Genomic DNA, 24,821 nt, shown 5'->3' with positions numbered 1-24,821 from the left:
TGTCTGTTATATTATGCTGTCCCAAGCACTTAGTACAGTGCTCTGTACACAGTAAGCTCTCTTCCTCCCTTCAAGGCCCTACTGAGAGCTCATCTCCTCCAGGAGGCCTTCCCAGACTGAGCCCCTTCCTTCCTCTCCCCCTCGTCCCCCTCTCCATCCCCCGCATCTTACCTCCTTCCCTTCCCCACAGCACCTGTATATATGTATATATGATTGTACATATTTATTGCTCTATTTATTTATTTATTTTACTTGTACCTATCTATTCTATTTATTTTACTTTGTTAGTATGTTTGGTTTTGTTCTCTGTCTCCCCCTTCTAGACTGTGAGCCCACTGGTGGGTGGGGACTGTCTCTATATGTTGCCAGCTTGTACTTCCCAAGCGCTTAGTACAGTGCTCTGCATACAGTAAGTGCTCAATAAATACGATTGATTGATTGATTGATTGATTGTGTATGCAAGCTCTGTGGATCTGAGAATGGGAGGGTACAGAATCAAGTGCAAAGGTGACACAGAAGGGAGAGGGAGTAGGGGAAATGAGGGCTTAGTTGTGGAAGGTATCAAATAGTAACTACTTACCATAGGCGTTAAAGCACTCAATCACCTTGCCCCCTCCTACCTTACCTCCCTGATTTCTTACTACAACCCAGCTCTCACACTCCACTCCTCTAATGTCAACCTACTCCCCGTATCTCAGTCTCGTCTATCTCGCCTCCGTCCTCTCACCCACATCCTGCCTCTGGCCTGGATTGCCCTCCCTCTTCATATCCGACAGACAATCCCTCTCCCCTCATTCAAAACCTTATTAAAAGTATATACCTTATTAAAAGCATTTATAAAAGGGGATAGTGGGAATTGGATGGGAATGAGTTGATGGGGGCCAGCACATGGGGGGCGTTCAGAAGAGTTAGTAATTTGAAAATATTAACACTTAATTATTTATTTTATTGTTGAACAAAACTTCCACCACAACATTAAAAATTGGATTATACAAGGAGCCAGTGTTTTCTAGCTTCAACTTGCTAAATCTTTACTAAAATCAACAAGGAAGAAGTTGAAGATGATGTCTTTCCAGGCAAAATTAGAGTTAGTCAGTGTTTCTGAAGAGAAAATCAAGAACACATAACAAAACAGAACATAACAACGTTCTGCAGCTTTCTAAGTATTTTCAAAGCAGAATCAGTGGTTAGGGGCCTTCTAAAAGAATCCCTGTCTTATTTTCCATTATTGTCTGAATTGATTTTGACTCATATTTTTCAGTCCTTGGCAGCAGACTCTGGAAAGTCGCTCAGTATCAATCATTCACTGCATAACTGAGCATGCAGCAGCAGACAAAAAGGAAAAAAGAGTTTGTAAACTCCCGGCCAACGCCACCGCAAGATCCCGTCAGGGAATGGCGGCTTTCCTAGCATAGTTTGGGTGTAGGCTCGCTCCTGGGACGGGTACTGGGCCCTGATACCAGGCCACATAACTCAGGCCAATTGCTGGGTGGATTTTCCCCTCCACACGTGCTGACGTCCTCTCCGGCCCCCGCCCCCCGCCCCCCGCCATATTACTGTATCAACTACAGGAGTTGCAGCTCAGAAGGAAGATTGGCAGATGTGTCCACCAATCAGATCCTGTCGGGGGGTGGGCGTGGGGGACCCACCATCTGCCCTTGGGGACTCCTGGATCTGGGGCCAAGTGTGGACACTACTCTCTGTCCTGCCATGGGTGCGGGGGGTGTGTGGGGGGGGGGGGGGTGTGGGGTGTGTGTGTGTGTGTGTGTGTGTGTGTGTGTGTTGTGGGGATGGCAATGCTCAGGGCGCAGAGGGTTTAATTGGTGGGAGGGGGTGTGGGTGTGTGTGTGGGGTGTGTGTGTGTGTGTGTGTGTGTGTGTGTGTGTGTGTGTGTGTGTGTGTGTGTGTGTGTTGTGGGGATGGCAATGCTCAGGGCGCAGAGGGTTTAATTGGTGGGAGGGGGTGGTGGAAAAGGGGTCTCCAGACCCCTCCCACCGTTTCAAAGCCCCAGACCCAATGCCACCACCCCACAGCCCCCCATTCTTCCCACACTTGGACCGCTGCTCCTCTCCTCTTCTGTCCCATCCTGGCCTCCCCAATTCCGGTCTCCCATAATGGCCCCTAGCAACCTGCCAACTACCCTTCCCCCTCATTTCTCCTCACCCCTAGGCCCACTGTCCATTCCTTTGCTTCCAGGCCCACATCTGTCCCTGCTGGCCCCTGAGTTTCCTTTAGCTGCTAGGAACGTGAGGCAGGGGAGGCTGAAGGCGTCCTAGGAGTGGATAGTCCCTCCCCTGACCCCCACCACCCATTGCCCTCCTGGGAATTAAGAAAACATCTCCCCGCCCCCTCTTCCAGGTCAGTGAGGGGGACACCACATCCCAGTCCATCGAGCTCAAACTGGGATTCTGGCTGTCACAGAGCATGGGCAGGGTCTACTGGCATGGGACTCCCAACCTTTGCCGACAGACTGTTCCCCATGTCTGTGGCTGTTCCCCATGACAGACAGGGTGGCTGGGGTTGGGGGGAGGTGAAGGGCACTAAGGGGGAATTGCCCTAATACTGCTTGGGCAGCTACCCATCTGAGCCCCAGATTCTCTGCACCGCCATACCCGACTCTGTTGTCCTCGTTCCACCAGCTGACTGGCATACTGCACACGATGCGGTCCCGACACCAGGCCCAGTAGAAGGGGTCCCGGGCCATGACCTGGGGAGGAAGTCTCACCAGGGGCAGGGAGCAGTTGGTGGGAGACTGGCTCCAGGCAAGGGTTGGGGGTGTAAGATGTCAACCGGGGTTGGGAATGGGTCATCAGACAGGAAACCAGGAACAGAACCCCATACTGGTCGCCTAGTCCCCGGCCTCCTACCCGGCCCTCTTCCCCTCCCAGGAGTCTCCCCACTCCCGAGGTCCCCTGCAGGGCCCTGACACAGCCCTACCTCCTCACACTCTTCGGGTGACACCCGTGCCTCGCCGCCTATGGCCTCGAAGAACTTCAGCAGCAGACGATAGAAGATGCTGCCCTCCTTCGCTCTCACCTTGTGCCCGAAAGCGAATGGTAACATAGCCTTCTTCATGACGAACATATCCTGCTCTATGTCATTCGCCAGGTAGCTGTGTCCAGATGGGGGTTGTGGGCCTAGGAGCCAGGCCCCCGGCCCCCTTCTTCCTTCGTTACAGCCCGGCCAGACTCCCATGGCCATTTCCTCCTCCCTTGGCAACCCGCTGCCGCCCTCATGGGGAGGGCCCAGGTTGAAGGGCCTGGCACAGCGGGGTAGCCTGGTTCTGGGACCCTGTATGGGACATCACCCCCATCCTGGGGGCTACTAAGGGTGGGGAGCTGGGGAGCTCTGCTGGGGCGTGTGTCAGGAGACAGTGCGGTGCCCTCAGGGATGCTGAGTGGCAGAGCCTCTGGGGGACAGGAAGGAGCCCCAGACCCTGCGATCCCCTTTCTGGCTCCCGTGGTCATGGCTGAGCATTATCCATCCCCTGGACCCACGCTGGGGGAGAGGAGGCAGGAGAAGACTCACAGGGCCAGGAAGAAATGGAACTGCTTATACTGCCACGTCGGGCGGGCAGCACGGATAAAGTAGGCGACGACCATCGACAGCATGTACTGCATCCAGGAGAGGGGAGGGGTCAGGGGCCATGGGCCAGAGGAAGGCAGTGTGTGGGCAGGAGCCTGAAGGTCCTGTTCCCGGGGTATCTGGGGCCACCAGAGCTTCGGACGGGGAGCCCGAGACAGGAGATTTGGGGATAGGGTGATCTGGGGTTGAGGGGAAGTCGCTGGGGTTTGGGCACCACCAGGGGTTGGGGCGCGGGGAGAGATTAGGGAAGAGAAAGGAGCTGTAGACAGAAACTGCAAAGACCAGGCAGGAGGGTTGGGACCTTCATCCTCACCCCCCAAACACTCCATCTCTGCCCCTGTCACATGTTCCCTGCCCCCCCCCCCACAATTCCATTCCCCAACATCTCACTTCTCTGCGGTTGCTCCAGACAGGGCTGGCGCCCAGCGAGGCTCGCTGATTCCTCCAGGGTGCTGGATGGGAGGGTGTCCAATGTCTGTGTGTCCTGTGGAAAGGCAGCCCCCTTTTCAGAAGCTGCTTTGGTTGGTTATTTGCTACTAGCCTTCCCTGCCTCCTGCCTTCCCCCTCTACTGCCCTCTCCCCATCCACAGTAGTGCCCCTCTCCTCCCGCTCCTAGTACCTACACTCCCCTTCCCCCACTCTCACTGCCACCCCCTTCCCCTGCCCGTCTCCCTTTCTCCTCTTTGCTCTGTCCTCTTCTCCCCTGGTCTCCCTGGACCCCATGGACCTGCCCTCCTCTCCCCTCCCTTTCTCCCCTTTCCCCTTATCTCCTCTGTCCTGCCCTGACCTGTGCTGTCCTGTCCTCTTTTCTGCTCCAAGACTGCTGCCCTGTCGATCAGTCTCCAAGTTCAGGCCGCTCACCAGTGAACACGTCAGTTGCTCATGTCTGAGCGACCTCGGATTCTGGCTGGTACCACCAACGGACACCGGGTTGATAGGCAAATGGACAGAATCTGAGCGAAGCCTGGGTTCTCCCCTGTAAATGAGGGTGGGGAGAGACGGGAAAGGGGAGGGACTCTGATCACCTGGGCCCTCCCCCAGGACTCACGAGAAGCAGATAGAGCACGGGCCTGGGAGTCAGAAGGTCATGGGTTTTAATCCCGGCTCCACCACTTGTCTGCTGCGTGACCTGGGGCAGCGTGGCTCAGTGGAAAGAGCACAGGCTTGGGAGTCAGAGGACGTGGTTTCTAATCCTAACTCCACCACTTGTCAGCTGTGTGACATTGGGCAAGTCACTTAACTTCTCTGAGCCTCAGTTACCTCATCTGTAAAATGGGGATGAAGACTGTGAGCCCCACCTAGGACAACTTTGATTACCTTGTATCCTCCCCAGCGCTTAGAACAGTGCTTGCCGCATAGCAAGCACTTAACAAATGCCAACATTATTATTATTAAGTCACTTCACTTCTCTGTGTCTCAGTTACCTCATCTGTAAAATGGGAACTTAGACACTGAGAGACCCACATGGAACAGGGACTGTGTCGAACCCGATTTGCTTGTATCCATCTCAGCTCCTAGAACAGTGCCTGGCATATAGTAAGCACTTAGCAAATACCATAATTATCATTATTGTTATTATTATTACCCCCCGCTATCATCCCCCACCCTGCAGGCCACAATCGGCTCTATGTGTCCTCAGCTCTCTTTCCCTGTCCTGCTCCATGGCTGTGGAACTCTCCCGGGCACCTCAGGTCCCCCGTCGCCCCCCATCTCCCATTAAACGCAGGACCAGTTCCTCTGGCCACTTCACAGATGGTGCTGGTTTCCTCTGCTATGGCATGCCCACTGGCACCTGCCTGGCTCTGGCCCGGTGCAGATGGATCCTAGCCGGGAGAATCTCGGCCCTATGGCTCAAACCCAGGACATGAGCGATGGGTCCCTGGCATTAGTCCAGTGGTCTGTGCAGCCCAAAACACTATTGCCAATCGTAATACCACAGGATGCCCACTCTTTTGAATAGGTATGGACCATGTGGTATTCTCTCGCTCCCTTTTCACTTCTTTAAAGTCCTAAAGACTTCTTTAAACCATTCCCAAGGAGGCCCTAAAGCAAACCTCAGTCCTACATCCTGCTTCCACACTTCCAGCCGGCAGGACGTGATCACTGGTTCAGCTTCGAGACTGCGTCAGCAGCCGGTTTGAAGTCCTACGAATCATTTTTACTTTCTCCCTCACACACAGTTTAATATATCAAAGTGTTTACTAAGAATGATGTGTAATAAGCCTTCATTTTCAAAGACAATTCAGAGCCAAATGCAAACTTGGAAACTGAAACTTGAGAACATCTCCAGGCCCTGTCAATGACAGAAAAGGATTTCTCCTTCAATAAGTCATGAATCACTGAACTTTCGTCCATGAAGGGCTAATCTTTTGGGCAGAAGAACCATTGTAGTTTCAGGATGAGTTTTGTCAGGACAATCAGAACACTTCTCCATTGTCTTGGTCTGGGAAAAATTCACCTTGGGAGTCTTCTTGGCTGCCTTTCCCCCAGTGAAGGGCTGGCTTAGTGGAAAGAGCCCAGGGCTGGTAGTCAGGGGATCATGATTCCATTCCCAACTCTGACACTGGACTGTAGTATAACCGTGGGCAAGTCATTTGATCTCTCTGGGTCCCAGTTGCCTCACCCGTGAATTAAGATAAAAATCCCTGCTCTCTTAGGTGCAGAGTTTGGGTCTGAGCTTATTATCTTGTATCTACCCCCACATTTAGCACACAGTAAGCACTCACTGAATACCAAAATTGTAATTAACAAGTTCGGAGACATCAACATTATCTAAATCCAATGGCCTCTATTCTAATTCTCCTTGACCTATGAGCTGCCTCTGAAATCATCGACAACCCCCTTCTCCTGGAAACGTTATCTAACCTTGGTTTAGCTGACCCCCTCCTCTTCTGGTTCTCATCCCAGACCTCTGGCCACACCTTCTCAGTCTGTTTCCTTGCTCCTTCCCTGCCTCCCACCCTCTCACTGTTGGAGTCCCTCAAGTTCAGTTCTGGATCCCCTTTTATTCTCTATATACACTCATTTCCTTGCAGAACTCATTCGCTGCCATGTTTTCTCCTACCATCTCTTCACTGAGAGAGTCCCAAATTCATTCATTCATTCATTCATTCAATCATATTTATTGAGCTCTTACTGTGTGCAGAGCTCTGTACTAAGCACTTGAGAAGTACAAATCGGCAACATCTAGAGACAGTCCCTACCCAACAACGGGCTCACAGTCTAGAATCTACCTCTCCAGCCCAGACGTTTCCTCTAGCATTTCCTCCTGCCTTCAGTACCTCTTTACTTGGCTGTCCTGCCAACAACTTCAAATTTAACATGTCCAAAACAGTACACCTCAGCTTCCCTCCCACATCCTATCCTTCCCTTAATTTTTGCATCGCTGTAGACAGCAGTGCCATCTTCCCTGTCTCACAAGCCCTTAACTTTGGCATTATCTTCAACCTACCGCTCAATCAACAGACATATTCATTCTGAAACCAAATTCCATCGTTTCTACCTTCACAACAAGCCCACCCTTTCCTCTCCATCAAAACTGCTACAAAGCTGATCCAACCCCTTATTATAGTCTTCCTTGACTGCTGCATCAGCCTCCTCTCTGACCTCCCTGCCTCCTGTCTCTCCCCTCCACAGTCCATGCTTCACTCTGCTGCCGCAGAGCATTTTTCTGAGAAATCATTCAGTCCATATCTCCTCAATCGTCCCAAAACTTCAGTGGGTCCCCATCCACCTTTGCATCAAACAGAAACTCCTTACCATCAGCTTTTAGGCCCTCAATTGGCTCACTCCCTCCTACCTCACCTCACTGATTTCCCACTTCGACCCAATCTGCACACTTCACTTCTCTAATACCAACCTATTCAATCAACCTCAGTACCATCTATCTCTCTGCCAGTCCCTTGTGCACGCCCTGTCTGTGGCCTGGAACTCCCTCCTTGTTTTGTATCTGACAGACTACCATTCCCCCCGCTTTCAAAGCCTTATTGAAATCACACCTCCTTCAATAGGCCTTCCCCAACTGATCCCTCATTTTCTCTACTTCCTCTCTCTTCAGCATCTCCCATACATTTGCATCTGTACCCTTTAATTGTAGTCTTCCACTCAATCAATAAATGGTATTCATTTTTTACGGCATTTGTTAAATGCTTGCTATGTGTCAGGCAGCGTTCTAAGCGCTGGGGTAGATACTTATTCACTCATTCAATCGTGTTTATTGAGCGCCTACTGTGTGCAGAGCACTGTACTAAGTGCTTGGAAAGTACAATTCAGCAATAAAGAGAAACAATCCCCGCCCCCACACCAGGCTTACAGTATAGAGGGGACTTATTGAGTGCTTACTGTGTGAGGAGTACTGTACAAAGCACTTGGGAGAGTTCAATACAACTGGGTGAGTAGACAAGTTCCCTGTCCATAAGGAGCTTACAATCTAGAGGGAGAGACAAACATTAAAAAAAATACACATATGTATATAAGTACTGTGGGGCTGAAGGTGGGGTGAATAATCCGCATTAAGCAGCGTGGCCTAGTGGTATGAACACGAGCCTGGAAGTCAAAGGACCTGGAGTCTAACCCAGTGCCACCACTTACCCACTGTGTGATCTCGGGAAAGTCACTCAACTTTTCTGAGCCTCAGTTCCCTTATCTGCAAAATGGGGATTCAATACCTGTGCTCCTTCCTACTTAGAATGTGAGCCCCATGTGGGATCTGATTATCTTATCCTCAAACCCGCCAATCACTCTTCCCCCATTCAAAGCCCTACTAAAGGCGCACCTCCTCCTAGAGGCCTTCTAAGTCCCCATTTCCTCATCTCCCCCTCCCTTCTGCATCACCTCGACTCGCTCCCTTTGCTCTTCCCCCGCATGACAATTACCATCATCATCATCATCATCTTTATTAGTATTAAATGTGTAAAGGCTACATATCGAGAAGCAGCCTGGCATAGCTGGAAAGAGCACGGGCCTAGAATTCAGAGGACCTGGATTCTAATCCTGGCTCTGCCACCTGTCTGCTGTGTGACCTTGGACAAATCTCTTTACTTCTCTGTCCCTCAGTTCCCTTATCTGTAAAATGGGGATTAAGAGTGTGAGCCCTATGTGGGACATGGACTGCGTCCAACCTTATTATCTTGTATCTACCACAGTGCTTAGTACAGTTTGTGGCACATGGTAAGCGTTTAAACAAATACCATTAATAAAAAAGATCCAAATGCAAAGGCAATTCACACGAGAATGGAAGCAAGACAAATGGAAGGCTTAGTTGGGGAAGGCCTCTTGGAGGAGATGTGATCTTAGTAAGGCTTTGAAAGTGGGGAGAGTGGTGGTCTGTTACATATGAAGAGTTGGGGAGTTCCAGGCCCAAGAGGTTGACAGCGAGATTGTTAAGACTGAAGTACAGTGAATAGTCTGACGTTAGGAGAAAAGTGAGTGGACTGGGTTGTAGTAGGAAGTCAGAGAGGTAAGGAACAAGGTGATTGGGTGCTTTAAAGCCAATGGAAGGGCAACCACTGGAGGTTCTTGAGGAGTGGGGGAACAATGACTGAACATTTTTTAGAAAAATGATCTGGGCCGCAGAATGAAGTATTTACTGGAGTTGTGGAAAGACAGGATGTGGGGAGGTCAGTGAGAAGGCGAATGCAGTAGTCAAGGTGCATACAGGAAGGGTTCAGTAAGTACCATTGATTGATTGATTAATACAATATGAGTGCTTATTCATCCACAAATCTATCTTTTAATTTTCTTCTTCCTCCTATCTGAAATGTACTTCACATCTGACTCCCCTGCTAGTGTGTGGGCTGCTTGTTGTTTTAAAATCATTTCCTCTTTCATACTAAACGCATTTCTCAACCTTGTCGGTGGCCAATGTTTCGACCACAGTTTCGATATGAAATGTTGGGGAATTTGGCCAGGTCAGAAACGGCTCCATGTTATTTGTTCTGGGGGAGGGAAAGTCACAAACAGGCAGTAGGGGCTGAAATTGAGCTTGCTGAGTCACCTCGGGTAGAACTTGATAGAGATGGTCCCAGCTATTTATTATTCGACAGCCTAGAAAAAAACATAGGCCTCGTTACATTTTATCACAAACACTGGTGATAGTTAGGTTTAACCAACTAGACTGAAACATTGTTTCAAAATTTGTCAACTTTTCTTAATGTTGCAAAATGTGACAAACTTGAATGATAGACATCAGGTTCCATCACATTAGATCAGTGGAAAGGGGTGAAGGATGAGGATGTAGGGGTGGGGGAGTGCGGGAATGATGGGGCAGGTGATCGAGAGAGAAAGACAGGGACCCAGAGAGATAAACACATGCAATAAATTAAAGAAAATATGCTTCTGAGATAAATAGCAGATAATCACCTACAATCTGAGGATTTGAGGACGAGAGAGGGAGTGCTATTCAGCCGGGGGGATGGCTGAATAGCATTGCACACCCAATTGCTAAACATGGAAGGTACATTCATCCCAAAGACCAATTTCACAATTGCCAAAGAGCAGAGAGGACAGACAACCTATTTTTAGAGCTGCTGACATCCTGCACATCTATTTTGGTCTAAGGTGCCCAATTCCATGGAGAAAGACTGTCTTGCTACTGTACGAGGAAGCAGGATTTTCCAGGCAGAGAAAGAGGCTTCCCTCTAGAATCGGATCAAGCACAGCATGCCTCTAAACTCCCTACTGCAGGCCCAGCAACCTGCCCATCCCTGACCTGGCCTCCACTGCTATATTTCCCAGTGGTCCGCAGAGAAACGGTGGGCCAGGATGCTGAGCCCCCTGATTGTTTCCAGTATGCCAGCTTTGCCCTTCGTCCCCCCATGAAACACATGGCAAATGCAGAGCGACTGGCTGTGACTATGGGGAAGAGAGCCAGAGGTGACCTGGAGCTTAAACAGCTTGGCTAAGTGATGCGCTGGTCAAATAACACAGCATCTAATAGGACTATCCTGGAAGAATTTCCAAAGAGAAGAATCTCTGTCCATTGAGATGCAGTTCCTTCATTGAATTGTCCAAAATCTGGGCCATCCCACTTGCACTCCAAATTCACCCCGTAGTTGCAAATAGCAATTCTTGTGGGCATCAGGTGACAGAGCTGGAGAATGGTGAACTCAAGCCAGGCAAGCCCAAACAGGGGTTTGAAAGGTTTTAAAAAGAGCCTTTTTTTGGCACCTCAGGAACTGACTGGAGGATTTGGTGATCTGACTGCTATCGAGAAGTAGTGCCAGGACCAATGGTTCCAAACTCCCCTAGAAAACCTGGATCATTGCAGCATACACTAGGATTTTTCTCTTAATAATTTATTTATTCTGAAATCCAAAAATATACCCATGTTTTCTTTGCTTGCCCAGTAAGTCAACGGTACTGGAGGAAATGGGAATTCTCAGAAATTTAGCCCAGTCTCTTGCTGAAAAATTGACTCTGGGCAGATAGGTAGCAGGAGGCCCATGTTTAAATGACTATTCATTCAATCATATTTATTGAGTTCTTACCGTGTGCAGAACACTGTACTAAGCGCTTGGGAGAGTACAGTAAAACAGTAAAGAGGCACAGTCACTGCTCTCAACAAGCTTACAGTCTAGGCGGAGGAAGACAATCAATCAATCGTATATATTGAGCGCTTACTGTGTGCAGAGCACTGTACTAAGCGCTTGGGAAGTACAAGTTGGCAACATATAGAGACAGTCCCTACCCAACAGTGGGCTCACAGTCTAAAAGGGGGAGACAGAGAACAAAACCAAACATACTAACAAAATAAAATAAATAGAATAGATATGTACAAGTAAAATAAATAAATAGAGTAATAAATATGTACAAACATATATACATATATACAGGTGCTGTGGGGAAGGGAAGGAGGTAAGATGGGGGATGGAGAGGGGGACAAGGGGGAGAGGAAGGAAGGGGCTCAGTCTGGGAAGGCCTCCTGGAGGAGGTGAGCTCTCAGTAGGGCCTTGAAAGGAGGAAGAGAGCTAGTGTGGCAGATGGGCAGAGGGAGGGCATTCCAGGCCCGGGGGAGGACGTGGGCCGGGGGTCGATGGCGGGACAGGCGAGAACAAGGTACGGTGAGGAGATTAGCAGCAGAGGAGTGGAGGGTGCGGGGTGGGCTGTAGAAGGAGAGAAGGGAGGTGAGGTAGGAGGGGGCGAGGTGATGGAGAGCTTTGAAGCCGAGGGTGAGGAGTTTCTGCCTGATGCGCAGATTGATTGGTAGCCACTGGAGATTTTTGAGGAGGGGAGTAACATGCCCAGAGCGTTTCTGGACAAAGACAATCCGGGCAGCGGCATGTAGTATGGATTGAAGTGGGGAGAGACATGAGGATGGGCGACCAGAGAGGAGGCTGATGCAGTAGTCCAGACGGGATAGGATGAGAGCTCGAACGAGCAGGGTAGCGGTTTGGATGGAGAGGAAAGGGCGGATCTTGGCAATGTTGCCGAGCTGAGACCAGCAGGTTTTGGTGACGGCTTGGATGTGAGGGGTGAACGAGAAAGCGGAGTCAAAGATGACACCAAGGTTGCGGGCTTGTGAGACGGGAAGGATGGTAGTGCCGTCAACAGAGATGGGAAAGTCAGGGAGAGGGCAGGGTTTGGGAGGGAAGACAAGGAGTTCAGTCTTGGACAATGTGAGTTTTAGGTGTCGGGCAGACAACCAGGTGGAGATGTCCTGAAGGCAGGAGGAGATGCGAGCCTGGAGAGAGGGGGAGAGAGCAGGGGCAGAGATGTAGATCGGGTGTCATCAGCGTAGAGATGATAGTTGAAGCCGTGGGAGCAAATGAGGTCACCAAGGGAGTGAGTGTAGATCGAGAACAGAAGGGAACCAAGCACCGAACCTTGGGGAACCCCCACAGTAAGGGGATGGGAGGGGGAGGAGGAGCCTGCAAAAGAGACAGAGACAGACATGAATACCAATAAATACGATTACAGATATGCATAAAAGTGCTGTGGTGTTGGAAGGGGGGAAGATCAAAGGGAACTAGTCAGGGTGATGCAGAAGGGAATGGGAGATGAGGAAAGGTGGGGCATTGTCTGGGAAGGCCTCTTGGAGATGTGCCTTCAATAAGGCTTTGAAGCGGGCGAGAGTAATTGTCCGTCGGATTTGAAGAGGAAGGGCTTTCCAAGGCAGAGGCAGGACGTGAAGCTAAGGGTTGGTGGTGAAATAGGTGAGATCGCGGCACGGTAAGAGGCTTCAGCTGTCAGGAGTGAGAAGATAGTGAACCCAACTCTTGCAAGCCTGGGCAAGATTATAAGAGGGTTTAAAAAGCAGTCTCCTAGGAATGAAGTAATTTGAGACATAACTCACTAGGCCCACTGACTTTTAGTCGAGAGGAAGTCAGCTGATTCTGCTAGGTATGGGTATTCATAGAAAGCCTGTGGTGTACTGCTCGACTGCACACTGTGGTAGTTTGTGGCATTTTCTTATGAATGTTCCTGTTCAATCCAAAATGGCTCTTATCTTTTCTGTTCCCGACCAGGAACTGTCTCTTCCTTGAGCAATTCGAGATCCCTGGTGGCCTCATACGTGCTCATGGTTTGTCTGGGATACTTAACATTGGCTGGATGGTAGCCCTAGATTTCAATGGCAATTCTCGTGGGTGTCAATTGGTGGGGTATGGAGGACGGTATACTCAAGGATGACTGCCAAACCCAAGCTGGAACTTGCAAGCTTTAAAGCAGAGAGAGAGAGAGAGAGTGTGTGTGTGTGTGTGTGTGTGTGTGTGTGTGTGTGTGTGTGTGTGTGTAAGTAAGTAAGTAGCTGGAAGTATCTGGAGCCATAGGTCACCAAATTCAATGGTGTGGTTAGTCTCACCAGCTCTGTTGGTTCAAGACATTTTGAGAAGCCTGCTACAGTTCTTTCTTTCTTATGCTTGTTTTCTTTCTTTCTTTCTTTCCTTCCTTCCTTCTTTCCTTCTTTTCCTTCCTTCCTTCCTTCCTTCTTTCTTTCTTTTTCTTCCTTCCTTCCTTTCTTTTTCTTTCTCTTTCTTTCTTTCTCTTTCTTTCTTTCCCATGGACACTTCTGATTCAGTTGGGCTTCTCATGGTTAAAGGGATGGTAAACCCAAGCATTAATGGCAATTCCGGTTAGGGTCACTCTACAGGGAGCATGGGTCTGGGAGTCAGAAGGCCCTGGGTTCTAATCCTGGCTCTGCCACATGTCTGCTGTGCGACCTTGGGCAAGTCACTTAAATTCTCTGTGTCTCAGTTACCTCATCTGTAAATGAGGATTAAGAGTGTGAGCCCAATGTGGGTTAGGGACTGTGACCAACCTGATTAACTTGTATCTACCCCAGGGCTTAGAATAGTGCTTGGCACATAGTAAGCTCTTAACATGTACAATAATAATAACAATAGTGATAATAATAAACAATTATTATTCTTATTATTATTTTTACCTCCTCTCTCACTGTACATGCATGCTCACTCTGATCTCTTCTCACACGCTTCAGAGCATGCTGAAAGGTTAGAATCTTGGCTGCCAATTACATTCATTGAACACTTACTGTATGCAAAACACTGTACTAAGCTCTTGGGAGAGTATAATGCAATGATAAACAGACATGTTCCCTGCCCACAACAAGCTTACAGTCTAGAGGGGGAAGTAGACATTAATATGTTTAAAGGGCTGTTTTGTCCTAAGCCACAGCTCAAGGGACTAGGCTACCTCTCCCATAATAGGCTGTTGATTTAGCTCCCTAGGTTGGAGTCTCTTTCATAGTCCTGCTTCAGTACCAGATGTGGTTTCATATTTTTTAGATTCCCTTCCTCCGTTTTTGACTAAGCATTTTGGCATTTTCTTGTCTGTTTCTCATGAATGTTTCCTGTTATTTTTGCTCCTGAGCAGCAACTGACTTTTCCTTGAGTCTGACAGCATTCATGGTAGTCCAACCGGAGTTTCTCAAAGTAAGCAGAGCAAAGGACCCAGACATTAATGATAACTCTGGCTGGCATCACTCTACTGGGTATTGACAGTTACACCTCCCCTCACACTCTACTGGTATGCTAATAAGATGGAATAAAGGATGACCCTTCTGGACTATAAAATCGTTGTGGGCAGGGAACGTGTCTACCAACTCTGTTATAATGTACTATCAAGTTCTTGGTACAGTGCTCTACACACAGTAAGTGCTCAATAAATACCATTGATTGATTCTATCTCTGTCCTCCCTCCCCAGCACCCCCCTCGTCCCCTTTTACCAACCACTCCCCACCCCTTGAACCACCCCAGCCCCCTCCCCAACCCCATTCCTGTTATCCTGCCCCAGTGCTACCCCTTATGCCTCTTCCCCTGAATCAACCCCATCAGCTCACTCCCATCCAGCCCCTCCCCATCCTTTGCGTTGCACCTCCCCTTGGGCTCCCCACTCCCACAGCCGGTGGAATCCCCGCTACACTATGGGAAAGCTTCTCTTCATCCTTGACCTGTTCCTGACCCAATCACTCCTCCTCCTCCTCTCCACCACTGAAACCTGGCTCTCCGTAGCTGACACTGTCTCCCTTACGACTTTCTCATCTTCTCCCACTCCCCAAAACCCACTGGGAAAGGGGGAATTGTTGGCTTCCTTCTCACTCCCCAATGCCTCTTTTGCACTATTCTACCTCCCCCATCCCTCTCTTTCCTTTCCTTTGAAACCCATATCATCCACCTCTACCACCCTCTCCAGATACTAGTCACAGTCACCTACCAACCCCCAGGTCACTCCAAAGTGGCTTCTTCCCCACTGCTTTCAAACATGCTCACGGCTCCCCAGCCTATAAAAACCCTCCCTTGATCCCAAGGGGTCCTCCAGTTATCGCCCCATCTCTTTCCTATTATTCCTCTCCAAACTACTGGAGCAAGTTGTCTACGTCTGCTGTCTCAAGTTCCTCTCCTCCAATTCTCTCCTTGACCCCCTCCAATCTGGCTTCCACCCCTTTCACTCCAGAGAAACCATCGTTTCAAAGGTCACATATTAACTCCTTCTTGCCAAGTCCAAAGGCCTCTACTTCACCCTAATCCTCCTCAATTGGTCCCTTCAACACTGTCGACAACCTCTTCTCCTAGAAACATTATCCAACCTTGGATTCATTGACACTGTCCTCTCCTGGTTCTCCTCCTGTCTCTCTGACGATTCATTCTCAGTCGTTTCCACGGGCCTGTCCTCTGCCTCCCACCTCCTAACTGTGTGAGTTCCTCAGGGTTCAGTTCTGGGTCCCCTTCAATTCTCCATCTACACCCACTCCTTTGGAGGGCTCATTCGGTCCCCTGGCTTCAAATACCACCTGTATGCAGATGATTCCCAAATCTATAGCTCCAGCCCTGATCTCTTGCCTTCTCTGTAGTCTTGCATTTCCTCCTACCTCAGCACATCTACATGAATGTGTTCCCATCACCTCCAATTCAACATGTCCAAAACAGAATTCCTTCGTACAATGCTTTGCACATAGTAAGCGCTTAATAAATGCCATCATTTTTAAACTTCCTTATCTTCCCACCCACACCATGCTCCCTCTGACTCTTCCATCACTGTAGACAGTACTACCATTCTCCCTGTCTCAGAAGTCTGTAACTTTGGCATTATCCATGACTCATCTTCTTTATTCAACCCACATATTCAATCTTTCACCAAATCCTGTCTGTTCAACCGTCACAACATCACTAAAATCTGTCCTTTCCCCTCCATCCAAACTGCTACCACATTACTTTATTTTAAATAGCATTTGTTAAGCACTTACTGTGTGCCAGCCACTGCTCTAAGCGCTGAAGTAGTTACAAGCTAATCGGGTTGGATACAGTCCCTTCCCGACATGGAGCCGAGGGCCTTAATCCCCATTTTACAGATGAAGTAACTGAGTCACAGAGAAGTGAAGTGACTTGCCCAAGATCACGCAGCAGAGAAGTGGCAGATCCGGGATTAGAACCCAGGTCCTTCTGACTCCCATGCCTGTGCTCTATCAACTAGGCTATGAAGTTTTCCCAAGCACTTTGATTCCTGCATTGGCTCCTTGCTGACCTCCTAGCCTAGAGAGACAGGAGTCTCTCCCCACTCCAGTCCATACTTCTCTCTGCTGCCCGGATCATTTCTCTTCAAAAATGTTTAGGAAATGCCTCCCCACTCCTCAAAAAACTTCAGTGGTTGCCCATCCACCTCCACATCAAAAACTCCTCACCACTGGCTTTAAAGCACTCCACCACCTTGCACACTCTTACCTCACCTCACTACTCTTCTACTACAACCTGGCCCCCACACTTCACTCCTCGATTTCTAACCTTTTCACTGTGCCTCGATCTCGTCTATCTCACCGCGGACCCCTTACTGACATCTTGCTTCTGGCCTGGAATGCCCTCCCTCCTCAAATCTGACAGACAATTACTCTCCCCTCCTTCAAAGCTTTATCGAAGGCACATCTCCTCGAAGAGGCCTTCCCTGACTAAGCCCCCCTTTCTTCTTCTCCCACTCCCTTCTACATCCCTTTCTTCTTCCCCCCTTCCAGCCCCACAACACTTATGTACAAATCTGCATTTTATTTATTTATATTAATGCCTGTCTCCCCACCTCTAGACTGTAAGCTGGTTGTGGGCAGGGAATGTGTCTGTTTATTGTTATATTGTATTTTCCCAACTGCTCAGTACAGTGTTCCGTGCACAGTAAGTGCTCGATAAATATGATTGAATGAATACAATATAACAAAATTGGTAGACACGTTCCTTGCAGTCACAGTCTAGAGGGGTAGAACCTCCAGTGGCAAACCATCCACATACACATCAAACAGAAACTTACCATAGGCTCTAAAGCACTCCATCACCTTGTCCCCTACAACCTTGCCTCAATGATTTCCTACTACAACCCAGCCCACACATCTTGCTTCTCAAATGCCAACCTACTTACTATACCTCAATCTTGTCTATCTTGCCACCAATCTCTTATTCACTTCCTGCCTCTGGCCTGAATCGCCCTCCCTCTTCATGTTTGACAGACTTTCTAGAGACTGTATTCTCCTCTAGACTGTAAGCTGCATGTGGTCAGGGATTGTTTCCACCAAATCTCTTATATCGTACTTTCTCAAGTGCTTAGGACAGCACTGTACACCCAGTAAGCATTAAGTAAATGCAATTGACTGATTGAGAGCTACATCTCACTATGAAACAGCAGCGTGGCTAGAAGCAGCGTGGCTCAGTGGAAAGAGCCCTGGCTTTGGAGTCAGAAATCATGGGTTCAAATCCCAGCTCCGACACTTGTCAGCTGTGTGACTTTGGGCAAGTCACTTAACTTCTCTGTGCCTCAGTTACCTCATCTGTAAAATGGGGATGAAGACTGTGAGCCCCATGTAGGACAACCTGATCACCTTGTAACCTCCCCAGCGCTTAGAACAGTGCATTGCACATAGTAAGTGCTTAATAAATGCCATTATTACTATTATTATTATTAAAACTATGTAAACTTTTTTCATTTTTAGGCACCAGATTTTATGGAGTGATTTTACATTCAAGGACATTTTAGTGTCAGGTGATGTGGTATGCAGTCTGCCATTTTATTGTGTTTAAAAACCTCTCTCAAAATTAATCACCACTACAAAATTTAATGTTTAGGGAGTCATTCATTTCTCTGCAATGAATTTTGTCTCTTGGTAGAGATACGTTACAAAACCATTTCTTGCTGGTTTTTCCCTGTGGCTTCAGTAGATTCCCCACTGGGAGTCAGAATGCTTTCAGAGGTCTGGATGATGAACCAGGGACACAAAGTCTCACCTTCGCTGGCAGTTCCATAAGTGTTTGCTATGCCAGGTACGTTCCTTGAGCATTGTGTACACTACAATTGTGTTTGGAAATATTTTGATTGGCCAATGTCAAATGTCCCATAAATGCATTACCTTTTTCGTCTTTGAGCATGGCTTAGTGGAAAGAACATGGGCTTGGGAGTCAGAGGCCGTGGGTTCTAATCCCGACCCCGACACTTGTCAGCTGTTTGACTTTGGGCAAATCACTTAACTTCTCTTTGCCTCAGTTACCTCATCTGCAAAATGAGGGTTAAGAGTTTGAGTCCAATGTGGGACAACCTGATTACCTTATATCTGCTCCAGCGCTTAGAACAGTACTTGGCACAAAGCAAGCACGTAATCATTATTATTTCCAAACGAAGCATGAAGATGACCATATTTATAATGACATGAAAGACTCGCACAAATTCAGTAGTAATAATAATGCTGGTACTTATTAGGCACTTACTAGGTGCCAAGCACTGTGCTAAACTCTGGGGTAGATACAAGACATTCAGATTGGACATATGTAGTGCTCACCAACCAAAAAGGGAAGAACAGGTACCTTATCACCAGTTTACAGATGAAGGAACTGAGCCCAGAGAGCTTGTGACTCATCTGAGGTCACACAGCAGGCTAGCGGTGGAGCAGGGATCAGTACTCAGCTCACCTGACTCCCAGTCCCATGCTCTTTCCACTAGGCCACGCTGCTACTGAGAACTTTGAAATGAGGCAGACAAAAGAGGTCAGGAATAATAATAATAATAATAATAACAAAAATGATATTTTCTAAGTGCTTACTATGTGCCAAGCACTGTTCTAAGCGCTGGGATAGATACAAGGTTATCAGGTTGTCCCTCGTGGGGCTTACAGTCTTAATCCCCATTTTACAAATGAGGTAACCGAGGCACAGGGAAGTTAAGTGAATTGCCCAAAGTCACACAGCTGACAAGTGGTGGAACTGAGATTAGAACCCATTACCTCTGCTGTGTGAACTCAGGCAAGTCACAACCTCTCTGGGCTCAGTTTCCTCAGCTGTAAACTGTGGCTAAGATACCTGTTTTCCATTTTAGGTTGGTTAGCACTACATGTGTCCAATCTGAATATCTTGTACCTACCCCAGGGTTTAGCACAGTGCTTGGCACCTAGTAAGTGCCTAATAAGTAGCAGCATTATTACTACTACTGAAGTTGTGCGAGTCTTTCATATGTCAGTATAAAAATGGTGATCTCTATGCTTGGTTTGGAAAGAACTAAAAGGTTAGTTCTAACTAAAATGTCCATTGATGGGACATTTGACATTGGTCAATCAAAATATTTCCAAACACAATGGTAGTGTAGACAACCCTCAGGGAACTGAGTTGCTTTATTTGTACTAACTCCTGCCATATCCTTCTTCATCTCCTCCCTCTATTAGCAAATAAGTTTGAACTGGTCCTTCTCTCCCACTAGATTGAAAGCTCCTTGCAGGCAGGAAACTTTCATCTTGCTTATGTGTCAGCTTAAGGGTATAGGGTATTTGAAGCATTGTACAGTGCCTAGCATTCAGAGGACATTCCCTAAATACCACCAACTGAATGATTAGTAAATATAAAATGATTAACTGATGGGAAATGGAAGTTCCATGATCCTAAGACTAGGAATAGTCTTGCAGTATTCAAGAACTAAATGGCACAGTCTCTGTTGTCTCTGACTTAGAAACCAGCCCACCAATCAATCAATCAAAGGTATTTAGCGAGTGTTTACTCTGTGCAGAGCATCGTACTAAATGTTTGGGAAAAATACAGTACAATAGAATTGGTAGGTGGGATCTCTGCCCATAAGGAGTTTACGGTCCACAGGGAGACAGGCTTTAAAATAAATTACAGATAGGGTAAATAGTAGAGTACAAGGATATTTACATAAGTGCTGTGGGACTGGAGGGCATATCAAAGTCCTTAAGGGGTACACAGCCAAGCACATAGTCGATGCAGAGATGAGGGAGGATGGGGTAAATAAGGGCTTAGTCACAGAAATAAGGGCTAGAAAGGAAAAACTTGAGTCACTCCCATCCCCTAGAGACTGGATTTTTTTTACTGTTGGTGCTTTTCAAGAATGTTTCTGTGGTGGTAAAGTGTCTTAAGTTTCTCACAAGTTTCTGTCTTCCATCTCATGAAACTCCAGTATATTATGTGCAGAATGTCACATTAATGTCACAGTCCCCTCTCAAGACCTTCTTTCCTAGTCCTAAAGGCCTGGCCTTTAACCTTCAGATTTAGACCACACACACACACACACACACACACACCCTACACACACAAAAGCACACACACACACATCCTGCAAACACACTAAGCAATAACATAAGAAGACTCACAACACAGAATACACTTCTAAGCCGTGCCAAACAAAATCATTTTTACATTGTGTGAATACTGTTCCACTAGGAGTCGCCAGGCACCTCCTTAAGATAATAGTACAGGTCTACCTTGCAAGACCTTTGAGAGGATTAATGTTTGTGAATAACTTTGAAGATTCAAAGTGGTTCAATTACAATCATTCCTTTTTATGCCAGGAGTTTATAGATATTAGATGACTTTCCTTAATTATGATAAGGTATCCTAGGGGTGAACAGCCACTCTACCCCTGCCCCTACTTAGTCCCTGCCCTCTACATCCAAACTTCTACCATGCTAATTCAGTCAGTCATCCTATCCCGTCTGGATTACTGCATCAGCCTCCTTGCTAACCTCCCTGCCTCCCATCTCGCCTCACTCCAGTCCATACTTCACTCTGCTCCTTGGATCATTTTTCTACAAAAACATTCAGGACATGTATCCCCACTCCTCAAGAAACTCCAGTGGTTACCCATCCACCTCTACATCAAACAAAAAGTCCTTACCATTGGCTTTAAAGCACTCAATCACCTTGCCCCTTCCTACCTCACCTCGCTATTCTCCTACTACATCCCAGTCTGCACACTTCACTACTCTAATGCTAACCTTTTCACAGTGCCTCGATCTCAACTATCTCACCGCCGACAACTCGCTGGCATCCTGCCTCTGGCCTGGAATGCCCTCCCTCCTTAAATCTGACAGACAATTACTGTCCCCCAGTCAAGGCCTTATTGAAGGCACATCTCCTACAAGAGGACTTCCCTGACTAAGCTCCCCTTTCCTCTTCTCCCACTCCCTTCTGCATCACCCTTTCTCCTTTTGTTTATCCTTCCTCCCAGCTCCGGAGCACTTATTTACATATCTGTAATTTATTTATATCAATGTCTCTCTTCCCCCCTCTAGACTTTGAACTCGTTGTGGGCAGGGATTCTGTCTGTTTATTGTTGTATTATACTCTCCCAAACGCTTAGTACAGTGCTGTACACACAGTAAATGCTCAGTTAGTACGATTGAATGAATGAATGGTTAGGTGAATTTTCCTGAACACTGCTTTTCTTTGTTTCAGGAACCTGAAAACCTGCTCTATAACGTTTTAACTGCTTGTTTGGAATGGTGAAAATGTGCTTTTAAACTGAAGTTCGCTCTACTAATTCTATTTCTCTGTTCTCCCTTTCTCAGAGAAGGGTCCCCTGCCCCACCTTTTGCACTCTATGATAGGATGGTATTGCGGATCTTCTCATGTTACTGCTTAGTGTGTTTGCAGTGCGTGTGTGTGTGTGTGTGTGTGTGTGTGTGTGTGTGTGTGTGTGTGTGTGTGTGTGTGTCCCAAATCTGAAGGACCATGTCTTTGGGACTAGGAAAGAAGGTCTTGAGACAGGACTGGTGAATCAAGAGAGAGAGTGTGAATGGTTGAATGCAAGTCTTCAACACTTCTAGCTAAACAACTACAGTGTGCCGACAGTGAGACACCGCCCACCCACCCCCGATCACTCTTCCTGGTATTCAGGTGGCCAGGTCCTGGGTGGGATGGTCCTCGTGGAAACTGCAGCACATTTTCTGAACACCAGGAGTGTCCGAGCCGAACCTATTTATCTTTACATGACTCTGCCCAGAAGGAGAGGTCATGTGGATTGGGGAATCCCTTGAAACTGTTGGCCTCCCATAATCCTCATCTTCCTCACCCAATTCACTGTGCTCTTAACTTTCCCATCATTGTCAACCACAACGCCATATTCCCTGTTTCTTAAACCCTCAATTTTAACATTATCCTTGACTCCTCTCTTTCAGCCCACATATTCAATTACCAAATTCTGATGGTTCTTTTCTCATATCTCCTGAATCCACCCCTCCCTCACCATCCAACCAGCCATCATTCTGGGAAATATAACAGAGGGGATTATTTGGATCAATGACAAAGGTTCAACATGCGATCTCTATTTGAAAAGGGTTCTGACTTACTCCTTTAAATACATCTACACTTGCTTGGCAGTCACTAAACCCCCCCAATATAGGTGACAACCTCAGATATAGATTACAGTCCTGCAAAAGGAAATACTCACATGATGGGAAGAAATTTTAACATCAATCATCTCTTTGCCTTCCCGATTGATTATTCCAGTGCTTTTATTTGACTTTTAGAAGTGGGGAAATGATTATGAGAAGCATAGCCATCATCAATATTATATGGATCCTTTAAAATCACAAAAACCCTTCCAGGTACTGAAGGCCAGAAGGTCAGCCATTTCTTGTGTTTCTGAGTGCCTGTGAACCCTTAGGAAAACTAATAGTAATAATAACAATAAGCACTTAACATTATGTCCTCTCTGGTGATGGTGAACACCAGGGACCATCTTTTGTCCTAACCCATGATTTAGCACAACTCCCCTTCACACTTGTGTTGGGTCACCTACTAACAGAAGAATTAGAGGTGCGCATTATAGTGAGCTAAGGGGTTTGAATGGTCTCTCTAGGCAGGCCTTGACTGCCAGGCCTCAACACTTAATCTTCAGTAAAGAATAATTATTCTTTCTTCCCACTTCTCTTGGCACATGGACAATCAGTGAGCTATGGTCTCGGAGTGATTGATGAGACAAGGAGGCTAAGTCTGCCCTTAGCAGACTTGTCTCAACACCTGCTGCCCTCAATTCTGCTGTCCATTCATAAGCCAAATGTGTTGGAATGGGACCTCCCGGGATGCAATAGGAAGCATTTTCCCATCTTCCAATCCAGAGATGTCATGGATGCTGAAAGTTGTGGGGGAGGTCCCCAATCTCTTCCTTTTTCCTTCCAAACCACTTCAGAGTTGTTTCTATCCTCTTCCAGAAACACCACCAGAACACATGAAAGGGTTGTTTTCCCAGTCTCCTGGAATCCCACTGGCTGGAAGGACTCATTGTGGGCAGGGAACGTGTCTACCAACTCTTTTATATTGTACTCTCCTAAGAGCTTACTGCAGTACTCTGCACACAGTAAGTGCTCAGTAAATACGATTGATTGACTGACTGATTGACTCACAGGACCTCCCAATTAATCTGGCCGCATTCCCGGGGAACTGGATCTCCACCCACGTGTCAGGATCTGGAGCCCCGATATCACTCTTGCTTAGAGCTTGTTCTGCTCACACAGGCTCCATGTGCCCCCACCAATCAGTCAATCAATCGTATTTATTGAGCGCTTGCTGTGTGCAGAGCACTGTACTAAGCGCTTGGGAAGTACAAGTTGGCAAAATATAGAGATGGTCCCTACCCAACAGTGGGCTCACAGTCTAGAAGGGGGAGACAGAAAACAAAACATATTAACCAAATAAAATGAATAGAATAAATATGTGCAAATAAATAAATAAATAGAGTAATAAATACATACAAACATATATGCACGTACCGTGGATGCTTGGACATCGCCCCTTCGGCCCCAGCCCGCACCGAGCATGCGCAGACCTCCGGAGGCCGGCCCGCCCGGCCGAGGCTGAGCATGCGCGGATGTCTGGAAGCCGCCCCTCCGGCCGCGGCGCGCACCGAGCATGCGCACATGATGCCTGGATGTCGCTCCTCCAGCCCCGGCGCTCACTGAGCATGCGTAGACTACTGGGGTCCGGCCCGGCCTGCCAAGGCTGAGCATGCGCGGATATCTGGAGGTCGCCCCTCCAGCCCCGCCGCGCACCGAGCATGCGCAGACCTCCGGAGGCCGACCCGGCCGGCCGAGGCTGAGCATGCGCAGATGCCTGGAGGCCGCTCCTCCGGCTGCGGCGCGCACCGAGCATACGCAGACACCCCGCCCCCGGCAGACCAGGCCGGCCGTGGCTGAGCATGCGCAGATGCTCGAAAATCGCCCCTCCGGCCCCGCCGCGCACCGAGCATGCGCACAAGATGCCTGGCGATCGACCCTCCGGCCCTAACGCGCACCGAGCATGCGCAAACCCTCGGGGGGCCAGCCCAGCCGGCAGAGACTGAGCGTGCGCAGATGCCTGCAGGTCGCCCCTCCGGCCCCGCCACGCACCGAGTGGATTGATTGCAGGAACTAGGTCTGAGGAAAGGAGAAATGGCAGAAGCTCTTTGAAATAGGGAAGGATAGGATTTTGGCCATCGGCCATCCAAAGGGGCAACTTGCCCGAAGCTCAGTGGAATGCTGCCCCTGACCTGC

The 24,821-nt window shown here is 48.1% G+C and overlaps 1 protein-coding gene across 1 annotated transcript; it reads right to left on the bottom strand.

Annotated features, from left to right (window-relative positions):
- Positions 1 to 1,247: 1,247 nt before the first annotated feature.
- LOC119922494 lies at positions 1,248 to 24,211 on the bottom strand. Its single transcript, XM_038742287.1, has 7 exons — positions 24,063 to 24,211; positions 4,447 to 4,561; positions 3,953 to 4,069; positions 3,529 to 3,719; positions 2,938 to 3,112; positions 2,613 to 2,707; positions 1,248 to 1,314 (listed from the first exon to the last, which is right to left on the bottom strand). Exons 1-7 carry the CDS (start codon positions 24,209 to 24,211, stop codon positions 1,296 to 1,298), a joined length of 861 nt encoding a protein of 286 aa, XP_038598215.1. The 3' UTR covers positions 1,248 to 1,295.
- Positions 24,212 to 24,821: the final 610 nt, after the last annotated feature.

Source organism: Tachyglossus aculeatus, unplaced genomic scaffold (assembly GCF_015852505.1).
Source record: "Tachyglossus aculeatus isolate mTacAcu1 unplaced genomic scaffold, mTacAcu1.pri scaffold_105_arrow_ctg1, whole genome shotgun sequence".
Classification (NCBI taxonomy): domain Eukaryota; kingdom Metazoa; phylum Chordata; class Mammalia; order Monotremata; family Tachyglossidae; genus Tachyglossus; species Tachyglossus aculeatus.
This window is presented reverse-complemented; position numbering and strand designations above follow the sequence as displayed.

Coding starts and splice junctions, on each gene's coding strand:
- LOC119922494 (XM_038742287.1), bottom strand. CDS start 24,211: ATGTGCGCATGCTCGGTGCGCGCCGCGGCCGGAGGGGCGGCTTCCAGA. Junction 3,113..3,528: donor TTCCATTTCTTCCTGGCCCT/GTGAGTCTTCTC, acceptor ATCTGGACACAG/CTACCTGGCGAATGACATAG. Junction 2,708..2,937: donor CACCCGAAGAGTGTGAGGAG/GTAGGGCTGTGT, acceptor CTTCCTCCCCAG/GTCATGGCCCGGGACCCCTT.